At 51.3% G+C, this 23,722-nt stretch overlaps 9 protein-coding genes across 9 annotated transcripts; 3 read left to right on the top strand and 6 right to left on the bottom strand.

Moving 5' to 3' along the window:
* Window positions 1–709: 709 nt before the first annotated feature.
* On the bottom strand, window positions 710–1,624 carry CDV56_105633 (putative carboxylesterase; the record flags this gene model as incomplete). Its single annotated transcript, XM_026759252.1, has 1 exon — window positions 710–1,624. The coding sequence occupies one exon, from the start codon at window positions 1,622–1,624 to the stop codon at window positions 710–712; it is 915 nt and encodes a 304-aa protein (XP_026611755.1).
* Window positions 1,625–2,501: 877 nt separating this feature from the next.
* Window positions 2,502–4,969, bottom strand: CDV56_105373 (uncharacterized protein; the record flags this gene model as incomplete). Its single annotated transcript, XM_026758992.1, has 6 exons — window positions 2,502–3,203; window positions 3,257–3,470; window positions 3,530–3,597; window positions 3,651–3,720; window positions 3,820–4,622; window positions 4,703–4,969. The coding sequence occupies 6 exons, from the start codon at window positions 4,967–4,969 to the stop codon at window positions 2,502–2,504; spliced, it is 2,124 nt and encodes a 707-aa protein (XP_026611754.1).
* Window positions 4,970–5,570: 601 nt separating this feature from the next.
* On the bottom strand, window positions 5,571–7,627 carry CDV56_105156 (uncharacterized protein; the record flags this gene model as incomplete). The annotated part of the gene is made up of 4 exons (XM_026758775.1): window positions 5,571–6,975; window positions 7,024–7,301; window positions 7,350–7,436; window positions 7,487–7,627. The coding sequence occupies 4 exons, from the start codon at window positions 7,625–7,627 to the stop codon at window positions 5,571–5,573; spliced, it is 1,911 nt and encodes a 636-aa protein (XP_026611753.1).
* Window positions 7,628–9,252: 1,625 nt separating this feature from the next.
* Window positions 9,253–11,323, top strand: CDV56_104872 (GMC family oxidoreductase; the record flags this gene model as incomplete). The annotated part of the gene is made up of 5 exons (XM_026758491.1): window positions 9,253–9,644; window positions 9,698–9,727; window positions 9,777–10,653; window positions 10,714–11,215; window positions 11,268–11,323. 5 exons carry the CDS (start codon window positions 9,253–9,255, stop codon window positions 11,321–11,323), a joined length of 1,857 nt encoding a protein of 618 aa, XP_026611752.1.
* Window positions 11,324–11,535: 212 nt separating this feature from the next.
* CDV56_104740 (glycoside hydrolase family 12 protein) lies at window positions 11,536–12,752 on the bottom strand (the record flags this gene model as incomplete). Its single annotated transcript, XM_026758359.1, has 4 exons — window positions 11,536–11,818; window positions 11,884–12,305; window positions 12,371–12,426; window positions 12,479–12,752. 4 exons carry the CDS (start codon window positions 12,750–12,752, stop codon window positions 11,536–11,538), a joined length of 1,035 nt encoding a protein of 344 aa, XP_026611751.1.
* Window positions 12,753–13,910: 1,158 nt separating this feature from the next.
* Window positions 13,911–16,266, top strand: CDV56_104446 (glycosyltransferase family 2 protein; the record flags this gene model as incomplete). The annotated part of the gene is made up of 2 exons (XM_026758065.1): window positions 13,911–14,954; window positions 15,013–16,266. 2 exons carry the CDS (start codon window positions 13,911–13,913, stop codon window positions 16,264–16,266), a joined length of 2,298 nt encoding a protein of 765 aa, XP_026611750.1.
* An 880-nt stretch (window positions 16,267–17,146) lies between these two features.
* On the bottom strand, window positions 17,147–18,985 carry CDV56_104167 (glycoside hydrolase family 47 protein; the record flags this gene model as incomplete). Its single annotated transcript, XM_026757786.1, has 1 exon — window positions 17,147–18,985. The coding sequence occupies one exon, from the start codon at window positions 18,983–18,985 to the stop codon at window positions 17,147–17,149; it is 1,839 nt and encodes a 612-aa protein (XP_026611749.1).
* Window positions 18,986–19,522: 537 nt separating this feature from the next.
* On the top strand, window positions 19,523–20,500 carry CDV56_104015 (uncharacterized protein; the record flags this gene model as incomplete). The annotated part of the gene is made up of 3 exons (XM_026757634.1): window positions 19,523–19,750; window positions 19,857–19,962; window positions 20,025–20,500. The coding sequence occupies 3 exons, from the start codon at window positions 19,523–19,525 to the stop codon at window positions 20,498–20,500; spliced, it is 810 nt and encodes a 269-aa protein (XP_026611748.1).
* An 841-nt stretch (window positions 20,501–21,341) lies between these two features.
* CDV56_103828 (uncharacterized protein) lies at window positions 21,342–22,502 on the bottom strand (the record flags this gene model as incomplete). Its single annotated transcript, XM_026757447.1, has 4 exons — window positions 21,342–21,754; window positions 21,820–22,024; window positions 22,113–22,350; window positions 22,420–22,502. 4 exons carry the CDS (start codon window positions 22,500–22,502, stop codon window positions 21,342–21,344), a joined length of 939 nt encoding a protein of 312 aa, XP_026611747.1.
* Between the last annotated feature and the right edge of the window lie 1,220 nt (window positions 22,503–23,722).

The raw sequence follows: 23,722 nt of genomic DNA, 5'->3' as shown, positions 1-23,722 counted from the left end.
CTGTTACTGCAAAGTGCTCTAGAATATACACAGCCACCACTAAAATCCCTGTTCTCATACCTGATACTCGCGCATTCACTAACATAATCAGAGATTAAGGATAGAGCAATGTATCTGTCTATATCATAGAGTTATGGACCTACATGTGGCTCTACTGCCTCAGGCCATACATGCCAACCTCCACGTAGTGCTCGCTATTCTCCTGCTTCCTTCATTATAGCAGAGATGCTCGACTGCTGAGTACTCAATCAAGCTTACTCTTCTCGACCGAATCACCTAAACGAAGTCCTCCCTGGTAACACCGCCCATGAAACCATCTCCGGTACCGAGGTGTACTCCTTCATCGACAAGACCGTTCTTCTAGCCCCCGAAACGCTCGACGAGCATTCGAATTCATCGCTTCGCAAACACCAGGTTTCACAAGGACAAAGCAGTATGGATATAGCCCGCTTCGGAGGCCGTCCAGAGCCCATGGTTCAAATTCCTATCAAGTATCTATCCCATTGTGGCGGCCGCTTTGCACGCGATGAGTGGTTTAGTCGTTAGCGAGCTTTTCGAATCATGGGATGGAATACCTGCCACTTACGAAACGGTTGACACTGAGCATGCGTGAATATGGCTTGGTTCTATGTTTACTACATACATCAATGGGTTGAATGTTTCAGCCCTGGCGCGGTTACCCAGAGCAGTATGCAACCGTGGCCGTCCATCAACCGCTCTCGCCTGCGATCCTTTTCAACATATCTACGGCAAGTCCATAAGCCTCATCTCGGGCCGAAACACAACTGTTCTTCTTGTCGAATCCATGTCCGCACTCTTTCATCCTCCGAAGTACCACATTCCTGCCGCTTGCTATGCCTTCGGTCTCGGCTTTCTTGGCCAATCCCTCTGCCTCGAGCGCCGACGAGTCCAGCTCCGCTGTGACAACCAGCATGTTGGCGGGGTATTTGGATGCATCGGCATACGCCGGCGAGATGCGAGGATCTCGAGGATCCATGTTTCCTATGTATGATTCCCGGAAGATCCGAGTCCAGAACGGCGAGCGCGGCTTCGCGTTCGGTGCGGGGGCCTTTCTCATGCTCGGGTCCATGGCTACATTCGTCGCCGGATAGAAAGCAATGGCGGACTGAAAGGTGCCGGGAGGAAACAGTGTCGGGGCGACGAGCGCGAGGGTGCCGCCCGATGAGAACCCGGACACGGAGACTTGCGAGGTCTGGTACTCTTCCGGCCGGCCAAGCACATATTTGACGGCATCCTCGACGTCGTTGACCGCCGCAGGAAACGGGTGCTCCGGTCCCAGTCGATACTCGACATCGAGTACGGCATAGCCGGCCGTCGTGGCGATGAACCGACAGAAACCGTCGTCGGCGCCATAGAGAGGAACCGCGAAGCCGGAGCCGTAAAAGTTGACCAAGACTGGATTGGGATCCCTGCTTTCAGCGTACTCTGCGGAGGGCTTATAGAGATGGGCTTTAATAGTGCGACCGTGATCGCGTGACGGAATTCTCAGTACAGAGTCGGGGTGAGGCCTCGGGGGCGAGGCAAGGAATTTGACAACGAGGCGGTAAAAGGAGACCAGGAATTTGAGGCGCACATAGCGCAGCAAGGCGGAAAGGCTGGCCATGAAGATAGAATGGCCGCCCAGCTTGAGTCCAACAGGTAGTGGACTTCTAATGATGGTGAAAATACTGGCGTGTTGAGTTGTGTTGTGCTGAGCAGGCAGCCTCCAGCATCCTAGTGGGGAGTGGACTTTGGTATATATAGACAATATTCCGTCGGGTACCCCTTTTTGTTGTTCGTGTCACAATCTAAGAGTAGCACCAGTGTCTCGGATGAAATTCACCTAGATTGGCTAGATGTTTATTATATAGTTCATCATCCATCATCCGTCAGTGGAGTAGCTTCCCATAATTCGTATTCAAGCCAATGACGGCATCTTCTGGCTCTCCCGGCAGTCGTGGAATGACTCACAACTTGGTGATCTGCAGGTCTGGTCCTTGTTCACAACAGAATCAGAATTATTTTTATGCGGGAATATTCCGCGACATGCCGCAAACGCAGCTCAAGTACTAATAGTAAATGATCCGTCACCCCTGAACTGAAGAGGTCGATAACAGCCTGTTTGATAGCCTCCAACCATCGTTCAGATAGAGAAGACAACGTGCATGCAGAGTTAATTTGACATAACTTCTTGCTCAATTCGCGTCAACTGTTGCGTTCCCCAGGTCAAGACTGCGGGTGCGCATCCGCGGCCGTGGTGGTTAAAGCTTGTATAGAGCACTCCTAGGGCCTTTTAAAAGAGGGTCAGACAGATGGGAAAGTTAGACAATATTACCAGCGAGAAACGCCAAGGAACTCTCTATAATCGGCTTCGGGGCTGAAATATTGGTTTCCCTGCTGATTCGAGATGGTTCTAACGCAGGTTTGTACAGAGACGTTCGTTTCTTCAAAATACGGAGGAAGACTGACTCCTCTGTCGTGCTCTAGAACCTCTTCCGAGATTACACCATGCTCCGAGTTCGACTCATCGTCCTTTCCGAGCGAATGTGCGCATCTTCCCGTTCCGCCTGGGTGAGGTGCTCCCCGGGCAACAGAATAGCCTTGTCGATCGCAACAGGCAATCCACGGTGCCTGCCACGCAGCATCACCGCGCAGAGAACCAGCTTGCTCAGGGTATGCCACCCCCCCGAAAAACTAAACAGTTGATCCGGCAGGCCCGTGCTGATTCCAACGGTGCCGTAGGCACTGACGGTCTCGAAGATGATGTTGAAGGCGGAATATGTCACCGGGTCGCGGGTAAAACTACCCGCCTCCACGATACAGATGATGATGACGGCCGCAGCAATCCACCAGAGGTCATAGGCCAGTTGCGCCCGGAGCTGCTGTTCAATAAAGTAACGCCGACCGGAGGGCTTCTTCCCAGGTAGGCTTTTCTCCTGGCCGTTCCGATCCTGCGACGGTGATGGCAGATCGTCGGCATAGATCCCCAGGCTGCGCTCCTCGTAGACGTTGGAGTTACGCATGGTGATCACCACGGGATACACGGAGATGTACATCATGATCACATATATGACCTGCATGCCCAGCTGAAGAGCGGAAATGCTGACGACGTAGAAACCGCCGTTGCGCACACAGAGGGCCTGGAAAAGTCCGTCGAGGATGCGGGAGCCGAGGGGAATCGTGTTTACCGCGGGGTTATCAATCTCTCTGGTTTTAGTACGATTATTTGCTCCTGGCGTGGGCGCTCAGAGCTTACATTTAAAACCTCGAACGCTACCCAGTCGATCCCGTTCAGCACAACCACAGAGCACAGCAACCACCAGGTATGTGGTGCAGGAAAGAGATTGGTGTAACATCGACGGGGATGATCCAGCAGGAAACGGAGAGTCTCACGAAACTCTCGAAAGTAGCCATGCATGGGCAGTAGGCGCCGCATTGCGTACAGGATGCACCGTAGGAATATTGGGTAGCTGGAAGTCCTCGTCAGTATGGGATCACGACGGAGTTTGAGATCAGAGGAGTGGCTTACCAGGTATTGCCCGCCAGGATCAATAGCCCCATGGTGATGAGCATGAACGTTGATGATCGAAAGGGCACCTGCCGACTCAGGTCAGCATATTGATGATCCGGATGGGCGATGTTGACCTCACCATGTTGGCGTCCACAAGACTCATGCCTGAGTTGTTGAACGCGGAAATCGCAAAAAAGAATCCGGCCCACCTGGAGAAAGCAATCAATTCAAGCCTGGAACAAAAAAAAGGGGTAGTGGAACAGAATCCTTCGAAGGGGGCGAATACAGAGATAAATTGGGATATTCACCATGGATCCAGGCCATTCGTCTCTGTCACCGTGCTTTTGTTGCGGGCCACATAAGCCCCCACTGCCAGCCCTCCCAAAAATTGCCAGGATACAAGATAAATGGGCACAATGACGGTCAGCAGACACACGGCTCGATATTCCACACCACCGAGTTTCTCGCGTTCCTCCTCGGTCAGCGCAGGAAAGGTCGAATTTCGTCCAACGTGGCGTAGAAACGCTAAAGGTTCATGAACCGAGGAGGTTGGATCCTCTTCGCGTATGAGCCCAGGATCTGCCGGCTCGGACGACTGTCTGTAGTTCGTATAAGGTGGAAGAAGACGCGGTCGAGGATACGTACTGGATGACTGTTCGCGAGGAGGTTGAACATCAGACGCGAAGGCGAGGCGCATGTACTCCTCGCGATCATTGAGATTCGCAGAGCTAGGAGTGTCTGAAGACTTCCGATCCAAACTAGTATCCTCCGCGTCCTCTCTGGATGGCTGCGGTGCTTCGACTCCCGCAGCCGACGCTACAGGCCGATCAGCAACTCTGCCACCTGGCTGTCTAAGGGAAGAGCTGGAAATTTGACGGGACACATCATTGCGGTCAGGTGCCTGCGGGCTATCGGTTTGCACAGGTCGCATATTTGGACTATCCAAGGTAGTCTCTCGTCGGCGAAGCGACCGCGACAGGGAAAGGCTGGGGCCTGATCGCAGGGATCCACGCGTACTCCTTCTCTGCAGGCGTTGTTCTCGGATGATATCGCTGAACCGCTGTTCGAACGCGCGCCTGCGTACCCAGAGGACGGCGATGGACACCCAGATCTACAACAAGGGTTGGCTGACACTCTCGTATTGACTGGCTGGTGCCGTGGGGGATAACTGGATAAGTGTCTTGAACTTACCACGGAGCCGAGTATGATCAAGAAAAAGAGCAACAGCTGCTGAAATGTGTTCAGTGTCGACAGATTCACCGCGTTGAGGCCTGCCAGTGTCATAGCACTGACGGCGAGATACAAGGCATCGATGTATCGGAGACTACCCAAGGGGTGCGCGGCGCCCCAGAGAATGAGGGAGCTGACGAGACAGGTTCCTGTGAAGTAGGCATAGTGGAGGGTGAGAAATCGCAATCGCGGACGATGTCTCCCGATTAAGTTATGTATTCGACTCATCTCAAGGAGAGACCTGGAGTCTGATGTGGTTACTATGATGGTATACGCATCCCCTGTTATGATTCTACGAGGTAACAACACTGTGATATAATCAATCAGCAGCCGCAGTGGCAAATCAGGGAGTAAGAATACGTGAACCATTGCGAGACCTTAAGCGAGGAACATACCTTCTTATTCTCAACTACCGACCAAATTCTCTCTATCAAGGATAGTTCTGCATGGCTTGCTGTACCTGCGCCAGCCGACAGGTATGTGTGCTGTGTGCAGGTGATCTCATTCTCACGGTTCTCACCTTCGCGCCTGATGCCTGACCAGCCACACGTGACCACTTACTGCCTTAGGCAAAGAGTCCTCTGGCTAAGGATCACGTGGTGCCACCCATGCCTATATACGTACCTCTGGTCAGTATGCTGCAAGTTGTTATGCTGCGATCAGGAAAAGACAAGTTAGTGTTTTCATCGAATGCAGAGAAATTGATAAAGCTTTTGCGCGATTGGAAAATACTTCAATCTCGATCTCAATATTTCACCTTCGATATAAATATGCCTAGATAGGATGAGACCAGTATCATCGCTGAACTGCCCTCTTGTGCTCAATGTAACTAAACAGCCGTAGAATTGACTGTGGTGTTCAAAAAGCTCGATCCCAGCTTCTCCTCCGCAGCCGTCTTGAATACCGTCACGCTCCCCTCGAAGTTGGCGAACATAGCCCCAATGACCGACTCGCCACACGCACTCTCCGTCTTTGTGCTGCTGCTCATATCGTCTCTTTTTCTGCGCTTGAAGTTGATACCGGGGGTAATTTCAACGCAATTGTACTGCGCCTCGGCCGCTCGCAGCTGGCAGATCTCTGAATCCTTGCAATCTCCAGTACAGCTGGAGACATCCCAGCCCCTGCTCTTACGGGCGATGTAGTCCTGGAAGACCCTGTCATCGCTTTCAAACAATGCAGTGACATTATGCCAGAAAGCGGGAGTCAGCTCGCTCGCGCTATCTGTGACAGGGGGACTCAGAAGAGAACCGTATGCCTCCTTGACGGAGTAGTATTTCTGCCAGGTAGGCTTGCTCTGGTACGTCGGACTGGACATGTTGGCAATGTACACGGTGTAATCCAGCACGCCAAAGGTGACCGGGTCGACCGAGTAGACGCGAAAGGTCGGGTTCCCCGATGTCGGAGTCAGCGCGGGAGCAATATACGACATCATCGTCGCAGTCTGCGCATTCTGGTCTGCGTAGGTGGAGTAGGCAATCTCAAACTCGTCTTTGTGGGTGTGACCGTAGAACAAAGCGGCGATGGTCGCGTCATACCGCTGGACAATCTGGTTGAAGTAGTTGGATGCGTCGTGAAAGGCATCGCCAGATCCCATTGGCATGTGGCCGAGCAGCCAGACTCGCTCGCCGGCGGTCTCCGCAGCATCGAGCTCACTGATGAGCCAGGCAAGCTGTCCGCTTGGATCGGTCTCCATGGTCTTTTCGTACAGCCAGAAGTTCTCCTTGTAGTACAAGTTTGTGTTGAAGGAGATGATGCGCAGATTTCCAGCCGGGTATTTCACGGAATACGCGCCGTAATCTTCGGCCGTGGTGGCAGCCGTTGATCCTATCCATTGCGTCCAGTCGGATGCAAGAGTATCGTAAGCCCATTGGCTTGAAATGGTCGTGTCGATGTCAGCTGGAGGAAAGGAATTGACAGGCGCTGCGTCATGATTACCAACCACTCCGTAAACGAGATTGAGGTATGATGGCATCCGGGTGTTGTAGGCATCGTTGAGGTCGTTGGTGACTTCAGTCTCATTGACCAGCCACACGGCGCCTTCTACAACATCGCCTGTGAAGATGGTGAATGCGGCGTCGGGGACCAGCTCCTGTATAGCCGCATACATGCTCTCCTCCAGACTAAGCGGAGTGTCGCAGCTGTGATCGCCAAACTTCCCTGCAGGATAGCTGGTACTGCCGGGTGCATCAGATGTTGTGTAAGGACGGCAGCAGATGTTTTTCGTGCAGTTGTAACTAGTAATATGAGCAATTGAAAGTATACTGCAGGAGCGGGAGAGTTACCTAGCGCCAGTTTCATAAGACAGGTCAACATGTATATCACTGATGTGCACAACCTGAAGAGGTGTTTCTCCACTGGGCGATGGGCGAGATGCATTCGCCGGCTTGGCCGAAGGAAAGTCCACCGTATGGTCTGTGACAGCCGGATAGTCACAGAGGCCAAAGATTGTGGTGCAAAAGAGGGCAGCAGTAGTCGAGGGTATATCCATATTGCGAAGATCATGGGCCAATATAGGGCCTTCGCGGGCGATGGCACCCTCGCAAACATCCGAGTCTTCGACCTGCTCTTGATAAATATCGGCTCAATTGTCTAACGAAGGACTGCTTACCCCCGCCAGAATACAGACTTGGGTTATCACATCCACAAAGTCATCATTGCCAAGATGAGCCAGAACCTGTAGGACAACCAACAGAGACTGTAGAGGTCAGCGACGGGTACATAAGCTTTCATTGTCGTCGTACTCACCTCACAAGCAGCGCAGGTCGCAGCATTTTCGATATCGGTCAAGATCTCGCTCACAGTGCTTCTTTTCACTATTCCATGGCTTTCGCCTGTTGCAACAGCAGAGCCAAGAAGGCTGAGCCAAAGGAATCCAGCGACCTTCATCTTGACCTTGGTTTCAGGGGTCTGGATATTCGAGGAGACTGTGCGTAGGGGCCTTATATATGGCAACCACGCCATACATCGCGCTTCAGTAGCTGCTATAGTCTGACTCGATTATCCTCGGCTTTATGCGACATAGCACCCGACAAAAGGCACGTTCTACCGCATTCTGCAATAATTGACCGGTTCAAAGATTGCTGCGGGGATCGCAGTAGAAACAAGCATCAACTGCATTGAGCATGCTCATGATTGTCTGGCTGTGATTCGACCGGAGAAAAGTCTGCAGAGCGCCCAGATTATATTAAATCAAGACAAGCCTTGCCGTATCGACGGTGGTGATGGTCTTAGTGGAGCGCTAAGGAAGAGATATTCCACCATAGATTGATAAGCGAAGGCGAGCTCACGGAGATTTCTCCATCTCAGGCTAGGTCGAGGTGAACAGTGCGTCATCTTGCAGAAGTAAATCAATCGATATCAGTGTTTCGTTATGTGTCAATCAATTTGTGCAGGACAAACAAAATATTCTTGCATTGTTGCGGGTCGGACATTTTTCGACGGCGTCTGGCTGACACTTGGAATGCATACCAGCTCCGTGCCCTCAATTCGAAAACGGTCTCGGTCACAAAAATGAACGAAGTTTGTATCAGGGACAAATTTCATCGAAGCTACCATATTCTTTGGCTGGCTTGACGCTTTAGACACAACAGAAGCTCAAGCACACTGATCATGTCTACGCTGATAAGCTTGTTATTGTTGATCGATTTTCATCCTCTTATAAACAGAGAAAAGTGGTCCGGGTAATTTAGGTAATTTACCATGCAAAGCAGGAATGCGCAATGGCAAATTCAACCCAAACGCAGTCGCAGAAACTTGTTCTGTCACTTCTAGCAAAGTGCAAGAGGGAAAAAAGAAAGTGGGCTCACCGAGATTCGAATTGCTGTTGATTTCCGTGGAAGCCAGGTAGCACGTGATGCTATGACAAACAGACCAATCACAAGCTCTGACTCCCCTCCCGTTATCATCCCGTCGCTATTCGGTGCCGACTCCTAGCATATTGTGACTCTTTCTCACCTCACGACTGACGATGAGCGAATTAATGATGATTTTCCGGAGACTAGAGGGTACTCGAATGTTATCGATCGAATCTCGATAGTCCTCAGCCCTGTCTCTCCTTGAAACAGCTCAAGTTTGGGTCCTGCAGATACCCGTTTTTGGGTCGCCCAAGGCCCCAAACACACCCGTGACTGGCGAAAATCGATCAGACAATGGGGGGTCGATAGTGAAATGTGGGGTCTTGCTTTTACAGATGACCATGCTTCCATTGTTTCATCTCGAACTCTTCTTGAGTATTTTTGGATGGGTACAGAAGGCCGATGATGGTCCAAAGATGTGGGCTAAAAATATATGGAAAGGATGTGGGAATCGAATGACTTAGCTAGGCCTGCGTCTCCTACAAAAGAGTACGGTCTGAGCTCTCAAGCATCCTCCCTGTCTGCCTGCGATCACCTATCCACAAGGTCGCGTACACTCTGACAAGGTTGGTAGCACAAAGAGCACCGTGCGTTTCCCCCTTGCATGTGTAAGGTACAGTCAATTGACAAATCTAGATGCTATCTCGAACAGCTCTTATGGCTTTGGCGCTCCAGGCAATTGGCCTCGGGGCTGTAAATACCCTACACACTACAAATTATCTACAGCAACACCAAACAACATCGCCAACGAGCCCTCGGGGTCTGTTCAGCGGAGATAAGGAGTTCGATTATGTGGTGGTCGGAGGTGGTACGGGTGGCAGCGTCGTGGCCACCCGGTTGGCGCAGCAGTCTTTCAAGGTCGCTCTGGTCGAGGCGGGCGGAACATATGAGCTGGAATCACTTGCTGCGACTCCTGCAGCAGATGTTCTGCCAGTCGGGTCCGATCCCGATACGTCCTCCGCGGTCGATTGGGGCTTTGTTGCAGAAAATCAAGCCGGGGCCAATGGACGGTCGATTCATTATGCCAGGGGGAAATGTCTTGGAGGCTCGTGAGTAAGCCTGGCACTTGGCTAAAGGGTGACGGAACTGACGGAGCATACAGGTCGGCGTTGAATTTTATGATCTATCAACGGTATTTGCCCATTTAGTGGCTCGGAATGCCACAACTAACCAATTCGCAGGCCAACGCGAGAGTCCATGGAACAATGGGCAACTGCAGTCAATGATAGCAGCTACGCATTCGAAGAAGTACTTCCGTACTACAAACAAAGTGTCCGATTCACACCTCCCAATACCGAACTACGAGCCGCCAATGCATCAGCCGCCTACGATGCTGCTGCGTACGACTCAGCAGGCGGGCCACTGCAGGTATCCTACGCCAACTTTGCCATGCCGTTTTCCTCGTGGATGAAGCGCGGAATGGAAGCAATAGGAATCAACGAGACCACGGAATTCAATCTTGGGTCGCTAATGGGAGCGCAATACTGCGCATCCACCATCAACCCCAAGAATGAACTGCGGAGCAGCTCCCAGGCGTCATTCCTAGCCACCAATCCTTCCACATTGACGACCTACACCAATACGTTAGCGAAGAAGATTATCTTCAGCGGCGGAAAGAAGGCCACCGGCGTCCAAGTACGAGGAGCACTCGGCAATACCTTTACGCTCTCTGTAAAGAAGGAAGTGATCATCTCAGCAGGCGCATTCCAATCACCCCAGCTCCTGATGGTATCTGGCGTCGGACCCTCCGATATCCTCGAGGAGCATGGAATTACCGTGCTGGCGGATCGTCCTGGCGTCGGTCAGAACATGTGGGACCACCCGTTCATCGCACCCTCGTACCGGGTCCAAGTAGATACCTTCACCAAGTTCGCGACTAACCTCCTGTACGCTGCCGGGCAAGTTCTGAACGGCCTACTCGTCAAGAACGGCCCGTTGACAAACCCCGTTGCCGATTTCCTAGCGTGGGAGAAGATTCCCCAGAGCTTGCGGTCTGGCTTCTCTCAGCAAACGCAGACTGCCCTGGCTGGTTTCCCTGATGATTGGCCAGAGGCCGAGGTACGTCGCAAAACCTTCTACCTGTCTGCCAAGTTTCTTCACTAATGCACACACAACCAGTATATCTCCGGCGCAGGATACATGGGCAACGTCTCCAACCTTCTCACCACGCAGCCAAAAGACGGATACCAGTACGCCTCCATGCTGGGCGTGCTGATCACTCCGTTGTCCCGCGGAAACATCACCCTCAAGTCAGCGGATACCTCCGACCTTCCCGTGATCAACCCCAACTGGCTCGCAGAGGAAGCCGATCAGCAGGTGGCCATTGCCATGGTCAAGCGCATGCGAGAAGCCTTCCAGAGCGAAGGCATGGCGCCGGTCATAATCGGGGAGGAGTACTATCCTGGTGTCGAGGTCCAGACCGACGAGGAGATTCTGGAGTTCATCCGGGATAACGTTATGACTTTGTGGCATGCCGCTTGCACGTGTAAGATGGGCACTGCGGAGGATGAGATGGCTGTTGTCGATTCGCAGGCGCGGGTGTATGGAGTTTCTGGACTACGTGTGGTGGATGCCAGTGCGTTTCCGTTTCTGCCGCCTGGCCATCCGCAGTCTACAGTGTGTAAGTTTTGGACACCTTCAGCCAAACACATCCACCTCTGACAATGACTTAGATATGCTTGCGGAAAAGATCGCGGATGCGATCATCAAGGGTTCAGAGTCTTTGTAAGGACGATTCCACGTATCATACGCAATGCATCCATTCGATTGTATAGTCCACCTGTTTGTAAGTAGTATACCGCAGCTCGGCTTGGTCCTTACAAGTGGCATCCTCCTCTGTAATGATAATATATCAATGTTTTATTATTTATATCGAACCAATTGCCGTAAACTCCCCAATGCTAATGAAGAAAAAACATATATATACCTCCCTCATTCTCGTCATTGTATATCTACTGAGAATTTGGGTGCCCAAAATGTGACATTCGTACTTGATGAGAAGGCCTCGGTACCGAACTGGAGGATACCGACGTAGTCGGATTTTGACGGGTAAACGGCCCCGCTCATGGTGTATAGATCGGTGATCAGAGGCAAGAGATCACCGGTGAACGTGTCCGTAGTCTTCGCGCGCCTCGTAGAAGCGCTCGTAGAAGCGCTCGTAGAGTCGCTCGTAACCCACGTCAGAACATACTGCTGCTTGTCGTTCTGACCTGTATATAGGTCGCTGCAAGAAGAACAAAAGCATGTCAGCGAAAAAGGTAGCCAAGTGTCATGGGAAATTTCACTCACAAGGTAGTCCCATTCAACACTTTGGTCGCAACTACACCAGCGTCTTGTCCAATGACTTGTGCAGCGTTCCCGAACTGCGCGAACCAGACCATTACTTCATGTGAAGCCTCGGAGCTCTTCTTCGCACTGCCCGCGTCGCTACTGAAGAACATATCGATAGCAACGTTCGTATTGACAGCTTCGCTGTTCAGTTCGTTCTCGTTGGTCGCCGCAGCGGGTGTGTTGCCTACTCCGTACGTCCAGTGGAGATCGACATTCAGATGCTGTATTTTCTCCAGAGAGATAGGCAAGCCATCGTCAACCATCACGTTCGAGAAGGCGTGGACAGGTTGTGTCTCCGGACCAGGGTCGAATTGCCATGTGACAGAGAACTCGGGTGCTGTGTTCTTGGTCGCGTATGTCCCGTTTTCGAAGGTTGTGACCTTTTCAATATTTGTTAAAAAAGCTCCCAGCATAGCTCTTAAAGACTCCGTGTCTCAATACTTACGTTCATGCATAATGATCCGATTGTATCGCTGGTCACACCCCATTGATTGGGATTTACTGCAGTAATGGTTAGTCACTCGAAACCCGATAGGAACTCTAGGAGACGAACATGTGAAGCTTTGTCCTTCTGTTGAAGGTGTGATACCATATGATTCCTGGCAGTACTGTGTGTTGGTCACTCCATTATGCGTGGTGCTACCGCTGCCACCAGGACCAGAGCCCGAGCCCGAGCCCGAGCCCGAGCCTGAACCGCCGCTGCCGCCGCTGAATAGAGGCGCCTGTCCTGTCGCTTGTCGGTGCGCATCTATTCCCATCAGAGCACCAACAGTGCCTCCGATGGGGATGGCCAAAAGACCGGCATTAACAACCCATCGAAGCACCATGATAATTTGATGTGAAGACTGTAGATTCAGAGATGTAGGAGGAGGAAGGTCATGGAAGGAGAGATCAGCAGCTCATAGGGTGCTTTGGGTTGAGTGGGGAGAGAGTGCGGTTATCAGCAAACATTGCCTTGGGTATCCATAGGTAGATGTAAGGAAGGTGTAACGTACAGAAATAAAATTGGATTGTTTTCATATTTTGAGTTTAGGGTGGGGGAACAGGGTCTAAAACAGACTAATCATATGCTCGACCGGGAGGTTCCGTGATAACGAGTGGGACTGATAGGCCACAAAGTTGGTACAGTGGCTGTAATGAGGTACACGATCCCGAAATTTAAGCGATTAAGTAATAATGCAGTGCAACCAAGGAACTTCAAGGGAACTCGAAATGTATTGGCCTGGGTGTGCCTGAAAGCAATTCCGGCAGGGTTGGCAGGGGAAATTTCCTCTTTAGTCATCTTAGGATGCTTGGTACGTCGAGGGAGTCGACCATGGAAGAGCTTCGAATGTCTTTTGCGTACCTGTAACTTCCAGTACGTACGACAAGGATGACGCAAGCGGAAAGCCTACCTATCATGAGTGCCATCTATTTATATTAGCTTATCACAGGCTAGTGCGCAAACGGCCTGGCCCCACTGATCATGTTATCGCTGCATCCAGATCACACTACGTACCTCACTAGTTTCAGGGCCTCAGCCATTCACATTCAGCAGTTCAAGCAAATCCTTGACTAAGGCAATGGCCAAGGCAACTGGTAAATGAGCCCTAAATTACTGGAGGCAGATCTTTTGCGGTAGGTCGCATGCTCTGGTTACCTTGGGACTTTGGTACTGTAAATAATTTCCACAACAGAGAGGTACATACTCCCGTAGTAGTAGTGATAAGAATAAGTACCTACGGAGGACGCCGGACAAGGAACTGAACAGGTACCCTCGCCCTCGCCCTCGCCCATCTTCCTGCCTCGTCTCTCGTTGAATCTATCCATCCACCTGCGTCCTACTTCCCTTGTACTCCAAAGCTCTCTGGGCTTATCACACTCGTTTAATTATTTCTCGGGAGTAGTACTCTAAAATCGAATCAGAATATCTCGCCTTTCCTCTTCATACTCCGAATATTTTGACACATTCCGATCCGTCTGTCAAGTACTGTCACGAGGCCAAAATGAATGGGCGCTATGGCCAGGAGGATCAAGAAGAGAAGGTCGGGCTCAACGTCCACCATCGAGTCCACCACAATCAGAGCAGTTTCGACTCGCTAGATCAGCTTCCACCAGGAGCTCTGACGCCTGTTCGGGCCGGTGAAATTCCTCTGGAGGACTATGGGTATCATTTTTCAACGGCTCGGTCGTCTCTCAATCCAGAATCGTTTGCCAATGCTTCTCTCGACTCTCGTTCAGCGTCACCATCTCTGGTAATTACAGGCCCGCTCCTTCGTTCTGCTGCTTCTCTTTGTGCACACAAAACTAACAAATCCCTTGGTCAACAGTATCAAAACCATCAGCTGCTTCAAAGTCATCAGAGTCTCGCTCCTCTCGTCAACACCCCCCCTTCACCGTTATTCGCAAAGGATTGGGTCCAGTCCGGGTCGATAGCTCGCCTTCACAATCGTGACGATGCCGAGATCTGGAGAGGATGGAAGCGATGGGTCTTCAGCCTCGTTCCCTTCCTCACGCTGGCCAACACCGGTCTCTACCTCTTCTACCTCGGTCTGCGCATCGCCTGTATCATTCTAGCCCAAAAGGCAGCTGGATACACTTACGCCGGAGCATGGGTTTTCGTCGCTATCGAGATCGCTGTTGCGATCCCCTCCTTGATGCACAACTGCTGGACGATGATGGCACTGAAGAAAAGAGGCAGGCCCAAGCTGCGACTGACCGGGAACGATGTCCCAACTGTGGACGTTTTCGTTACCTGCTGCGGAGAGCAGGACGAAGTTGTGCTGGATACCGTCCGTGGAGCGTGCGATCAGGACTACCCCCGCGACCGGTTCAGGGTTATTGTCCTCGATGACGGCAAGTCGGCCACTCTGGAAGCTGCCGTACGCCAGCTTGCCATTACTCACCCCAATCTCATCTACATGGCGCGAGAGAAGATTCCTGGCAAACCACACCACTTCAAGGCGGGTAATCTCAATTATGGCCTTGAGCAGGTGCACCGTTTGCCTGGAGGCGCCGGCCAATTCATGGCGGCGCTGGATGCTGATATGGTAATGTCCACTGGCGTTTCATCTTGAGTCGAGTCGTTCTCCTAACTGGGCTTCGCAGATCCCTGAGCAAGACTGGCTGCGTGCCGTCCTTCCTCACCTCCTCGTCGATCCCAAGATGGCCCTTGCATGCCCGCCGCAGCTCTTCTACAACACCCCTCCTTCTGACCCTCTCGCACAGAGTCTGGATTTCTTCGTGCATGTGATTGAGCCAATCAAAGATGCGATGGGTGTCGCTTGGTGCACTGGATCCGGCTATGTCGTTCGACGCGAGGCCCTGGACGAGATCGGCAACTTCCCTCTCGGTTCGTTGGCCGAAGACGTCGCAACCTCCACTTTGATGCTCGGGAAGGGATGGAAGACCGCGTACATCCATGAACCTCTCCAGTTTGGTACCGTGCCGGAAGACTTTGGCGGACATCTCAAGCAGCGTACCCGATGGGCGATCGGAACTGTCGACACCGCTGTGAAGCTCAAATTCTGTCTGTGGGGCGACAGCGTTCGACAGATGACTGCTGCTCAGCGCTTTTCGGGATTCCTCTACGCAACACTCAGCTTGTACACCCTGCTTCTCACGGCCTCCATTTTCGCTATCCCCATTATTCTCCTGTGGGGCAAGCAGCTTGTCGCCTATGCGACGCAGGAGCAACTCCGTTGGCTCATCTGGGCCTGCTTCGCCTCGACCATTTCCAACCGAATCTGCGAGTTCGCCCTCTTCATCCCCGCCGGCTACCACACCGGACAGAGAGGCTCGCGCTACCAGCTCTGGATGGCACCATACATTGCCCTTTGCATTGTTCGCTCATTCATCCTCCCCAAATGGCTTGGGGGCCAAACACAGGCCTTTAAGCCGACCGGCTCCCTCAGCTCGGCACTCGAAGAGCGTGATCCGAAACAGAGGAAGAACATGTTCGTTCGTCTGCGGGTGATTTTGCTTAACTACATGGCCTTCTTCCACCTTGCCTTTGTGTATGTCACGCTCATCGCGGTCGTCATCTCGTCATATCGCTGCTTCGCGCAGGAGAGCGGCTTCCGAGATGTCATCCTCTGCTTGATCACGCACGCCTTCTGGCCCCCGCTGACCTTTCTTTTCATCTGCACTTCCCTCTGGACTCCTGTTGCTTACGCCGTCGACCCTCCGGTCATGCCCGACCGTGAGGATCTGCTGGTACGGGACCCCAAGACTGGGGTTGCGCATCCGACACCCCGGAGCAAGAAGATTGCGTTCGGTGGTCAGGCGGCCTGGTTCGAGCTGGAGTACACTGTTGCAACGGCTGCTACAATCCTGATCTTCGTGTACTCGTTCTTTTTCTAAGATGATGTAGACGTGCCGTGGTTTCTGTGATGCATTTGATGGCTGGATCGGCGTTGGGCTTTGCATTGTTCTAGACATTGCTCTACTGTACCCCAGCATTTACACAAATAATGAATCCCGAATATAATGTCTATAATATGGGAATCGGCGAATATTTGATGAATCTTAGCAGAACAATCAGAGGTATTAGCGAGTGACACATGCTACTCGAACGCGTAAAATCCTACCGAGGCTATACACAGCCCTGCATACGGAGTACATCTGTAAAAATCTAGAGCCATTCAAGCACATGGACAGCCTGTACCTTACATCAAGCTAGGGCGCAGGGAACAACACTGCCACTGAAGCAAGGGAGAAGACAAGAATTATATCTAAATGAGTTGACACGCAATCTGTTTGAGTTATTTAAAGTTGAGTTTGCAGATCATTAATAGGGCCAGTGATGATCGTAAGCACAAGCACTTAATAATACCAATTTTAATTTTTGTTTGCCTATGATGGTGGCTTGGCCTGGTTTGTGCTAGGGCGTGGCCGCCTTACCGGATGAGGAGGTGGCCTGAGGTTTTTCAGGCTACTACGGTCCTACGGATACTTGGGTAACCCTAATGGAGTAATCATGAGGATACTTCCTTGCAGGCGATGAAGGGTCTTGGGCCCCTGAGGTCTGAAATGGATTTGAGGGTGGAGAGTGCTTTGTCCTCTTGTTTGGTACTCCGTACTCTGCATATTCATACAGAGCATGTCTGTGTGAGTGGTAGGCGTATGTGGCGATTACTTGAGGACATGGGATACAGACACTTCAAGTTCATCCTGGCCACTAGTATAAATATATACGGAGGTCCAAGGTCAACTAGAAGACATAGGATACCAAAAATATATTTCATTTCGCCCTCTTCAAAGGATGCGCCTCGGTGTTGAACACATATTCGTCCAAACTGATTAGATCGGGACTGCTGAAGAGAAGAAAGAAGTACTTCAGTGTCTCTCCCATCCAGAAGCTCTCCATCGAATCGGTCTGAGGGGGCTGGGGAACGGTGATGTCTGATAAAGCAGCGTTGGCAAAGTCCGTCTCCGTAGCTTTCTGAATCGCCTCGAACATCGCCCAGCCCGCATCGAGCAGATCCTCTCGTCCGGTGATCCGGTACAATATAAAGACGGACTCGATAGCCTCCGGCCGCAGGAGATACCGCGGGTCTGCGATTGCAGTAAACCCCTTCGGAAGGCGCTGCTCGTGGATGATGTCCGTGGCAGTTTGAGTCTGGGGATCCTTCACCCTACTCACCACCTCCCTCTGCCATTGCGCTTCATCCCATGGACAAGAAGCTTGGGATGCGCAAGGCGACATGTGAAAGACCTCTGGCATGATTCCTGATGGCAGCGCTTTGTACGTCCAGACACAGCCATCAGTCAGCTTCTGGCCTAGATCGATATGAGTGTCGTTCTGCATCAGTCGTCCACCCAATGCCATCATCCCCCCAGCAAAACAGATCAAATGCTCGCCCTTGGGCTCCAGAGTGACACGGCTTGGCTGGCCGGCTTCGCTCACAATACGCGCAGCTCCAGCAAGCAGGATATCAGCCTCGTCAGGGGTCATTGGACGGAAGAGATTGTACTGAATAGCAGTATCCATAGCATCGCGATACATGCTTTCATACATCGGGAGAACGCCACCGACGAGCGCATGCATTTTAGGGAGATACTCATAGACTGAATCCGCCATAGCGCCCAGCGTATAGGTCGTGTCCTGGGTGAAATCTTCCGCGCGCGCGTTAACGACCACAGGCCACATCCCCGGCAGTTTCGTCCGGTCCTGCTGTCGGTAAAAGATCGACATCACGCGGTGGATAGCATCAAACCACTTCGGATCGCCGGTGATCTGCGAGAGCCGGGTGAATTCCAGCGTGAAAGATCCGATCTCTGCTACCAGCACGCTCTCAGACGCTACCTGTTCCTCACTGCGAGCGGCGCTTCGAAAGTCCCACCGGGTAATGGGCATGCGATTAGGCGTGTCGAACGCGGCGTAGAGCATTTCGCCGACCTCGACGGCTTTGCTTAGCAGGCGTTTGTCAAGACTCAAATCGTAGGCCGCCAGCAGACCGCCCAGGTATCGGATATTGGTCTCAAAGGTATTAATCTGGCTGAGGGACGTGGTCTCAAAGTTGATCTGCACGACCGCCGACACGGCTTCCTCGAATTCCTCGCGGAGTCCCATGATCCATAAAGTATCAAGGCTGTCGACGAGGGTAGCTCCCCATCCACCAAACCAGTTGCGCGTTATTCCAGAAAAAGGCGTCACCTCGTCGGCCAACCATGCGCGAGACTTGTAGGCAGTCCAGCATCGGGTGAAGGCGTCTTTCACGGCCTTTTCACGTTGCGTACGAACTTGCGCCTTTTGAGGATCTGTCTCCGCGGGAAAGTCTGCCTGCACTTTTGGCAATTTCCGTGGCTTTTCTATGGGCAGCGGTGTCATTGATAGGACCGGATATCTAGTCGGACGACGCGTCCACAATAAAGTAGGCTTTGTGACAGGTGCTTTCTGTCTGCTTTCATCGGAGACAATATTTTGGTCCGGAGATGGACCAGGTTCCTTCTGAGAAGTCACTTGGCCTTTGACTTCTGTCGGAATCGACCAAGAACTGCTAGAGAAGTAAAAGTACAGACAGACGAGGCTGACAGCAGTGACTGACACGATGAATGAGTGACGTCGCTTGATGTTCATGTTTAAAGAATGGTTGATCCTGATGAGACCAAAACAGAAGAAGGGGTTAAAACTCAGAAGTGGTACATAAACGAACTTTATCACCTAGACGAAATCACATTCAGCACATAGATCGATTGAATTGTTGATAGTCTATATTGCCAAAGACGTGGAATGGAAACAAAGAGCTGAGGACGGACTTTTGACCTGGAAGTGCTGGCGCTGTCGCCGGGGCGCTTAAGAGAGCGTCGGTGTAGTGCCATACTAAGGGTCTTGGATCTCATCAGCCCAGCGAATAGACGCCTCACAACACAGCACTCCAGCAAGTCCATCCATAAGAACCCTGCATATCTACAGCCTCATCCGTTCCCTCGGTAAATTACCAGCGCTAATTGCAATATTTTAATCCTCGCTTCGTTTACTGGAGTTCATATGTCACAATGATAATAAGCGGGGGCTCTCTTCCAACCTGGGTGACTTGATATTTCTTGTTTGCATGATTGACGACGCTTATGAAGATGTCGATGATATAGTGATGTATAGTACACCAAATCCCCCATGAATTCCTTCCAGCTTAACATCAACCTCTTCCTTGCCATATTATGGCTTCTTTTCCCGAATCCCTCTCTCTCAACGTGCTACTATCCAGACGGCAGTGTCGCACCACAGGACACACCGTGTCAAGACTCCACGAAGCAAGCAACCTGTTGCGGCCAGGGCTACGCCTGCCTCTCGAATTCGATCTGCATGGCAACAGGCGATGAGATCAAGAAACCGGGTCTCTTTGTACGTTCGAGGGTCCTGCACGGATCAAACATGGCGCAGCTCTTCCTGTCCGTTGTTCTGTATCAACCCGGACCCTCCGAACCGCGACAATCTGGCCGGTGGACAGGGGATTGCAAAATGTCCAAACACGGATTTGGATATGTACTATTGCATCGACTACAATATGGGGAATGTCAACTGTAGTGCTCAGCACCAGGTGTTGATTTTCCAAGGTATGTCGCAGCCATATGTTCGGATGCTCGCAGCGAGTGCTGACTTGGCTGTTCGTCTGCAGGTACACCTACCGCTGTAACTACGATCGGTGTGACAGCGACGACGGAGATCACATCATCTACTTCAAGAATATCCTCGGTCACAGCAAATTCTTCGTCTATTGTTACAGCGACCAGCTACTCAACGACGACGGGGGGTCCATCACCAGCGACAAGTAAAGTAGCCGCTGAAACGACCACCTCTGCTGCAGCCGAGCCGAAACCAGCTCAAAATCATACCGGAGTCATCGCAGGCGCTACAGTTGGCGGTTTCGTCTGTGTGGCAGTCATCGCAGGACTCTTATACTTCTTCCGTCGTCGCGCGAAGAGACGGAGAGGGCAGCGCCTTGGACTACCGCCCTCGTCTCAGTTGAGCTCGGGGGATGTTTACATGACTGATATGTCGGTCATGCGTCAATCTATTCCGTCCAAACAGGGCGCGAGGGCGTTGTACGAGGCCCCTGGGACAGAGTACCGAACATATGAGCTTGCGGGGTGACATTATGATTCCAACCGGGGGGTATTGTGGACCTTTAATTGTAAATGTTGACCGGGGGTACTGAACGAACTGTAAATGTAGCTGTCTAACTTTACCAGTAGAGCTCTCAGGTCATGTAGACGAATGAATTGAACTCAAAGTTAAATTGCATCAATTGTAGTTCAACAGTATCTTATGGGAAGACAGTCAAGGTGTCCGTCTCCAGTTCGGACCATCCAAACCTCCAACCAAGAAAATAGTCATTGGGTTCAAGACTGTCGACTGTAAAGAACACAACGTTGCGCTGGCTATCGTCGCATGTGCGGGCTGGACTCTCCCTTACAACTGGAGATGGATGGACTCGTTTGACAACAACTGGGTTATAGATCCGGCGCCAAATAGGAAGGGTATTTTTGGTAGCTACTGGTGGAAGTCGACACGCTTTCAAGTTTCTGCATAAAACGTACAAAATGCTTGACTGGTTACGATAGCGGGAACCCAAGACTGGAGAGCAGGGGCATCGTCAGCTTGTGGAAGGATTTAAGGATCCATATGCCTTGCGAAGCGCCAGAATTATCAAGGCTAACGAGACAAGGTGGAAGTCATGATACTGGGTGCCGAAGACTACGAAATCTATCTTCAACCTCTCGAGCTCATCTGGAGTCTTGCTTGATGCATGAACTTTTGAGCTACACAGACTCAGCTAATGTCAACTTTGAATTCCCTTTACATCCTGTAGAAAGCCACTGGGATAGAAAACACTCCAGAGGCATTGACCTGGTCTGGTGAAAGCAATTTTCCGATCAAAATCCAAGGGTATAATGAAGCAAATAGCGAAAAATGGCCAGAAGTGACAATACCTCTATCCTAGAGGCACTGGTGTCTGTGGGTCGAGGTCCCTCGAAACAGGCCCTCTGCGTAACTCATGTTCGTCGGGTCTAGTGACAGGGCGACCCCTCTCCTGCTTTGGAGCTGAGGTGCTCGGTGCTTCGTGCTCGTCCGACGGAGTGAACAGACGCCTTTCGAGGTCTGATTCGAAAGCAAAGGAGGGGATTCTGGGAGGGCTTTCAGGCCTTCCAGGTTCAAATACATCACGCCCCCCGGAGATTACTCGTGGACGGCGGCGAATCGACCTCAGAAAGTTTCTCACCCGAACGCTGCCTTGCTTGGCCACTCTCAGATTGAGACGTGTCATGATCTCTGGGGTTTCCTCGGGAAGCTCTCTTGCGATGACCCGACGCCGCTGGGCCCCGGAATGGACGGTGGGGTTTCGGACTGTTTTCCTCGTCAACATCCCCATTCACGGCCATTGGTAGGATAGTTGCTAGGGATATATTGACTCATGCCGAAGAAATTCTCTGGATCAGCAGTGTCGCCAACTACATTACTCGCCATGAATCGCATAAGAAGATCCATGTTTTCCGTCGCTTCTTCGGGGGAGTTGAATTTGATAAAGCCACTCTTCCGGATAACAATTCCTCCCTGATTGTTGTGTGCTTGTAGGATCCGCACCTTCCTCTCTCCGAGCAACGAAATAACCATTACCTTTGGGAGAGATCACTGGTTAGTACCAACGAGGGAACCAAAAAAGAAGCGACCTTCGAATGGACGGGAACGTCAGGCCACAACTTACAGGGACAACGCTGTGGTCCTCGTACTCAGGGTTTGCGAGCCGTGTGACCATCGCTGCTACGATCGATATAAGCTCCGCTCTCAGCAGTCTCTCGTCAGGTTCGTATCCCAAAATCAAACTAAACATGACATGAGTAGAGCAGCCCGTTCGGGTCGTAAATGCGTTAGCAGGATTCCATTTCAGTGATTCGAAGATAAGGCCATCAAAATAGTCGTCGATAATGGAAGGAGAGAAATCGCTATCGGTTTTACATACTGGTTAACAGAATGCCAAAGGTAATGAAATGGTTGGGTCTTTCACCACTTACGTCGACAGCCAGCCGCTCAATCGCCTCAAACTAAGAGACCTGTCTCCCGGGACTTCACGAGGGAAAGTCGAAAATGACGACATTATGTTCGAGAACAGCGAGTGTGCGCTATCATGAGCAGTTCTCTCATAGCGTGAGGGCCCTGACAATATTTTTTTTTGTTATTTCGCATTCCTTCTTAGTCTCAGCATTACGAAGGTCCAGGGGAGGGAGTTGCTCGGGACGCAGTGGTTCGAAGAAGACAGGAAGAAAGGAGTCTAGATAGGTGCCGTGGTTAGTCAGATCCAGATCTCTGCAGTCTATCTTCAGTCTCTCTAAAAGCTCAGTGTCGATGTGAGTGCTAAAGCTGCAGTGTTCCTCGAAGAGATCGTAGAGTTCGTCCATTACTTCGACAGCCTTTGCATGTGCTGCCTTTTTCTCTGCCACACCTCTTTGGTCGAAGAGAGAGCAAATGCGAAGAGACATCTTTAGTGATGAAAGTCGTGTCTGATAGATAGAGGGGGTTGGTGTAGAAGGCAAGTGTGAGTGGTGGTCAAGAGCTTCTGTCTACCTGTTGCCTAAGCGATATGTCGTCACCACAACACATCACGGATACACTCATATGAAGGCTGTTGTATATTCACTCATAATAGACTGTCACTTAGACAACACTGTTGGGAGAGTCCGCTCTGGATTCTCTATTCAAGAAGATTTTGCAGGTGTTCTCAAGAACTTCTCTCCGATACTTCTTTCTTTCTTTTGTTTTTATCATTCATCATCCACATCAGGATAATCTTGCCAGTACGACTTCAAAGACATCCTCTTCCAAGTCCAAGGCCAAGCCAGAGCCTTAGGATATCCCCGCGCTCGGTATCCAAAGTGTATGGAGGATTAGAAGATTTGGTTGCTTGGGCAAAGCTCGATAGGATAACCATTGACACCTTGCCCCAGGAGATGTCAAATCAGCCTCTGAGGTGACGCAAAAGCAGTTCATGGTGCAGTGTGCTTATGAAGATTCACAGTAAAAGTCATAAAGCATTCACTGCTTAATACTCATGAAGCATTCCAGGCGGCCCAGGAAAATTTTGGGCTTCCAAAAGGAAATTGCATGACGCCCACCAACGGTGAGCTATTGATGCCCCGGGTGATTGGCTTTTAGATGGCATTCTGAATTGTCAGGAGAAGGATCTATTGTGTGCTCCCGTTGGAACAAGTATGTACTGTTCACTTCCGCCATATTATTACGCTACTAATACACCTCGGCCTTTGGCGGATTTACCAGCATTTATCAGAGCTCTTCTAAAGAACCAGGCTTTGTCTTCAG

This window comes from Aspergillus thermomutatus, assembly GCF_002237265.1.
Source record: "Aspergillus thermomutatus strain HMR AF 39 chromosome Unknown NODE_208, whole genome shotgun sequence".
NCBI lineage: Eukaryota > Fungi > Ascomycota > Eurotiomycetes > Eurotiales > Aspergillaceae > Aspergillus > Aspergillus thermomutatus.
This window is presented reverse-complemented; position numbering and strand designations above follow the sequence as displayed.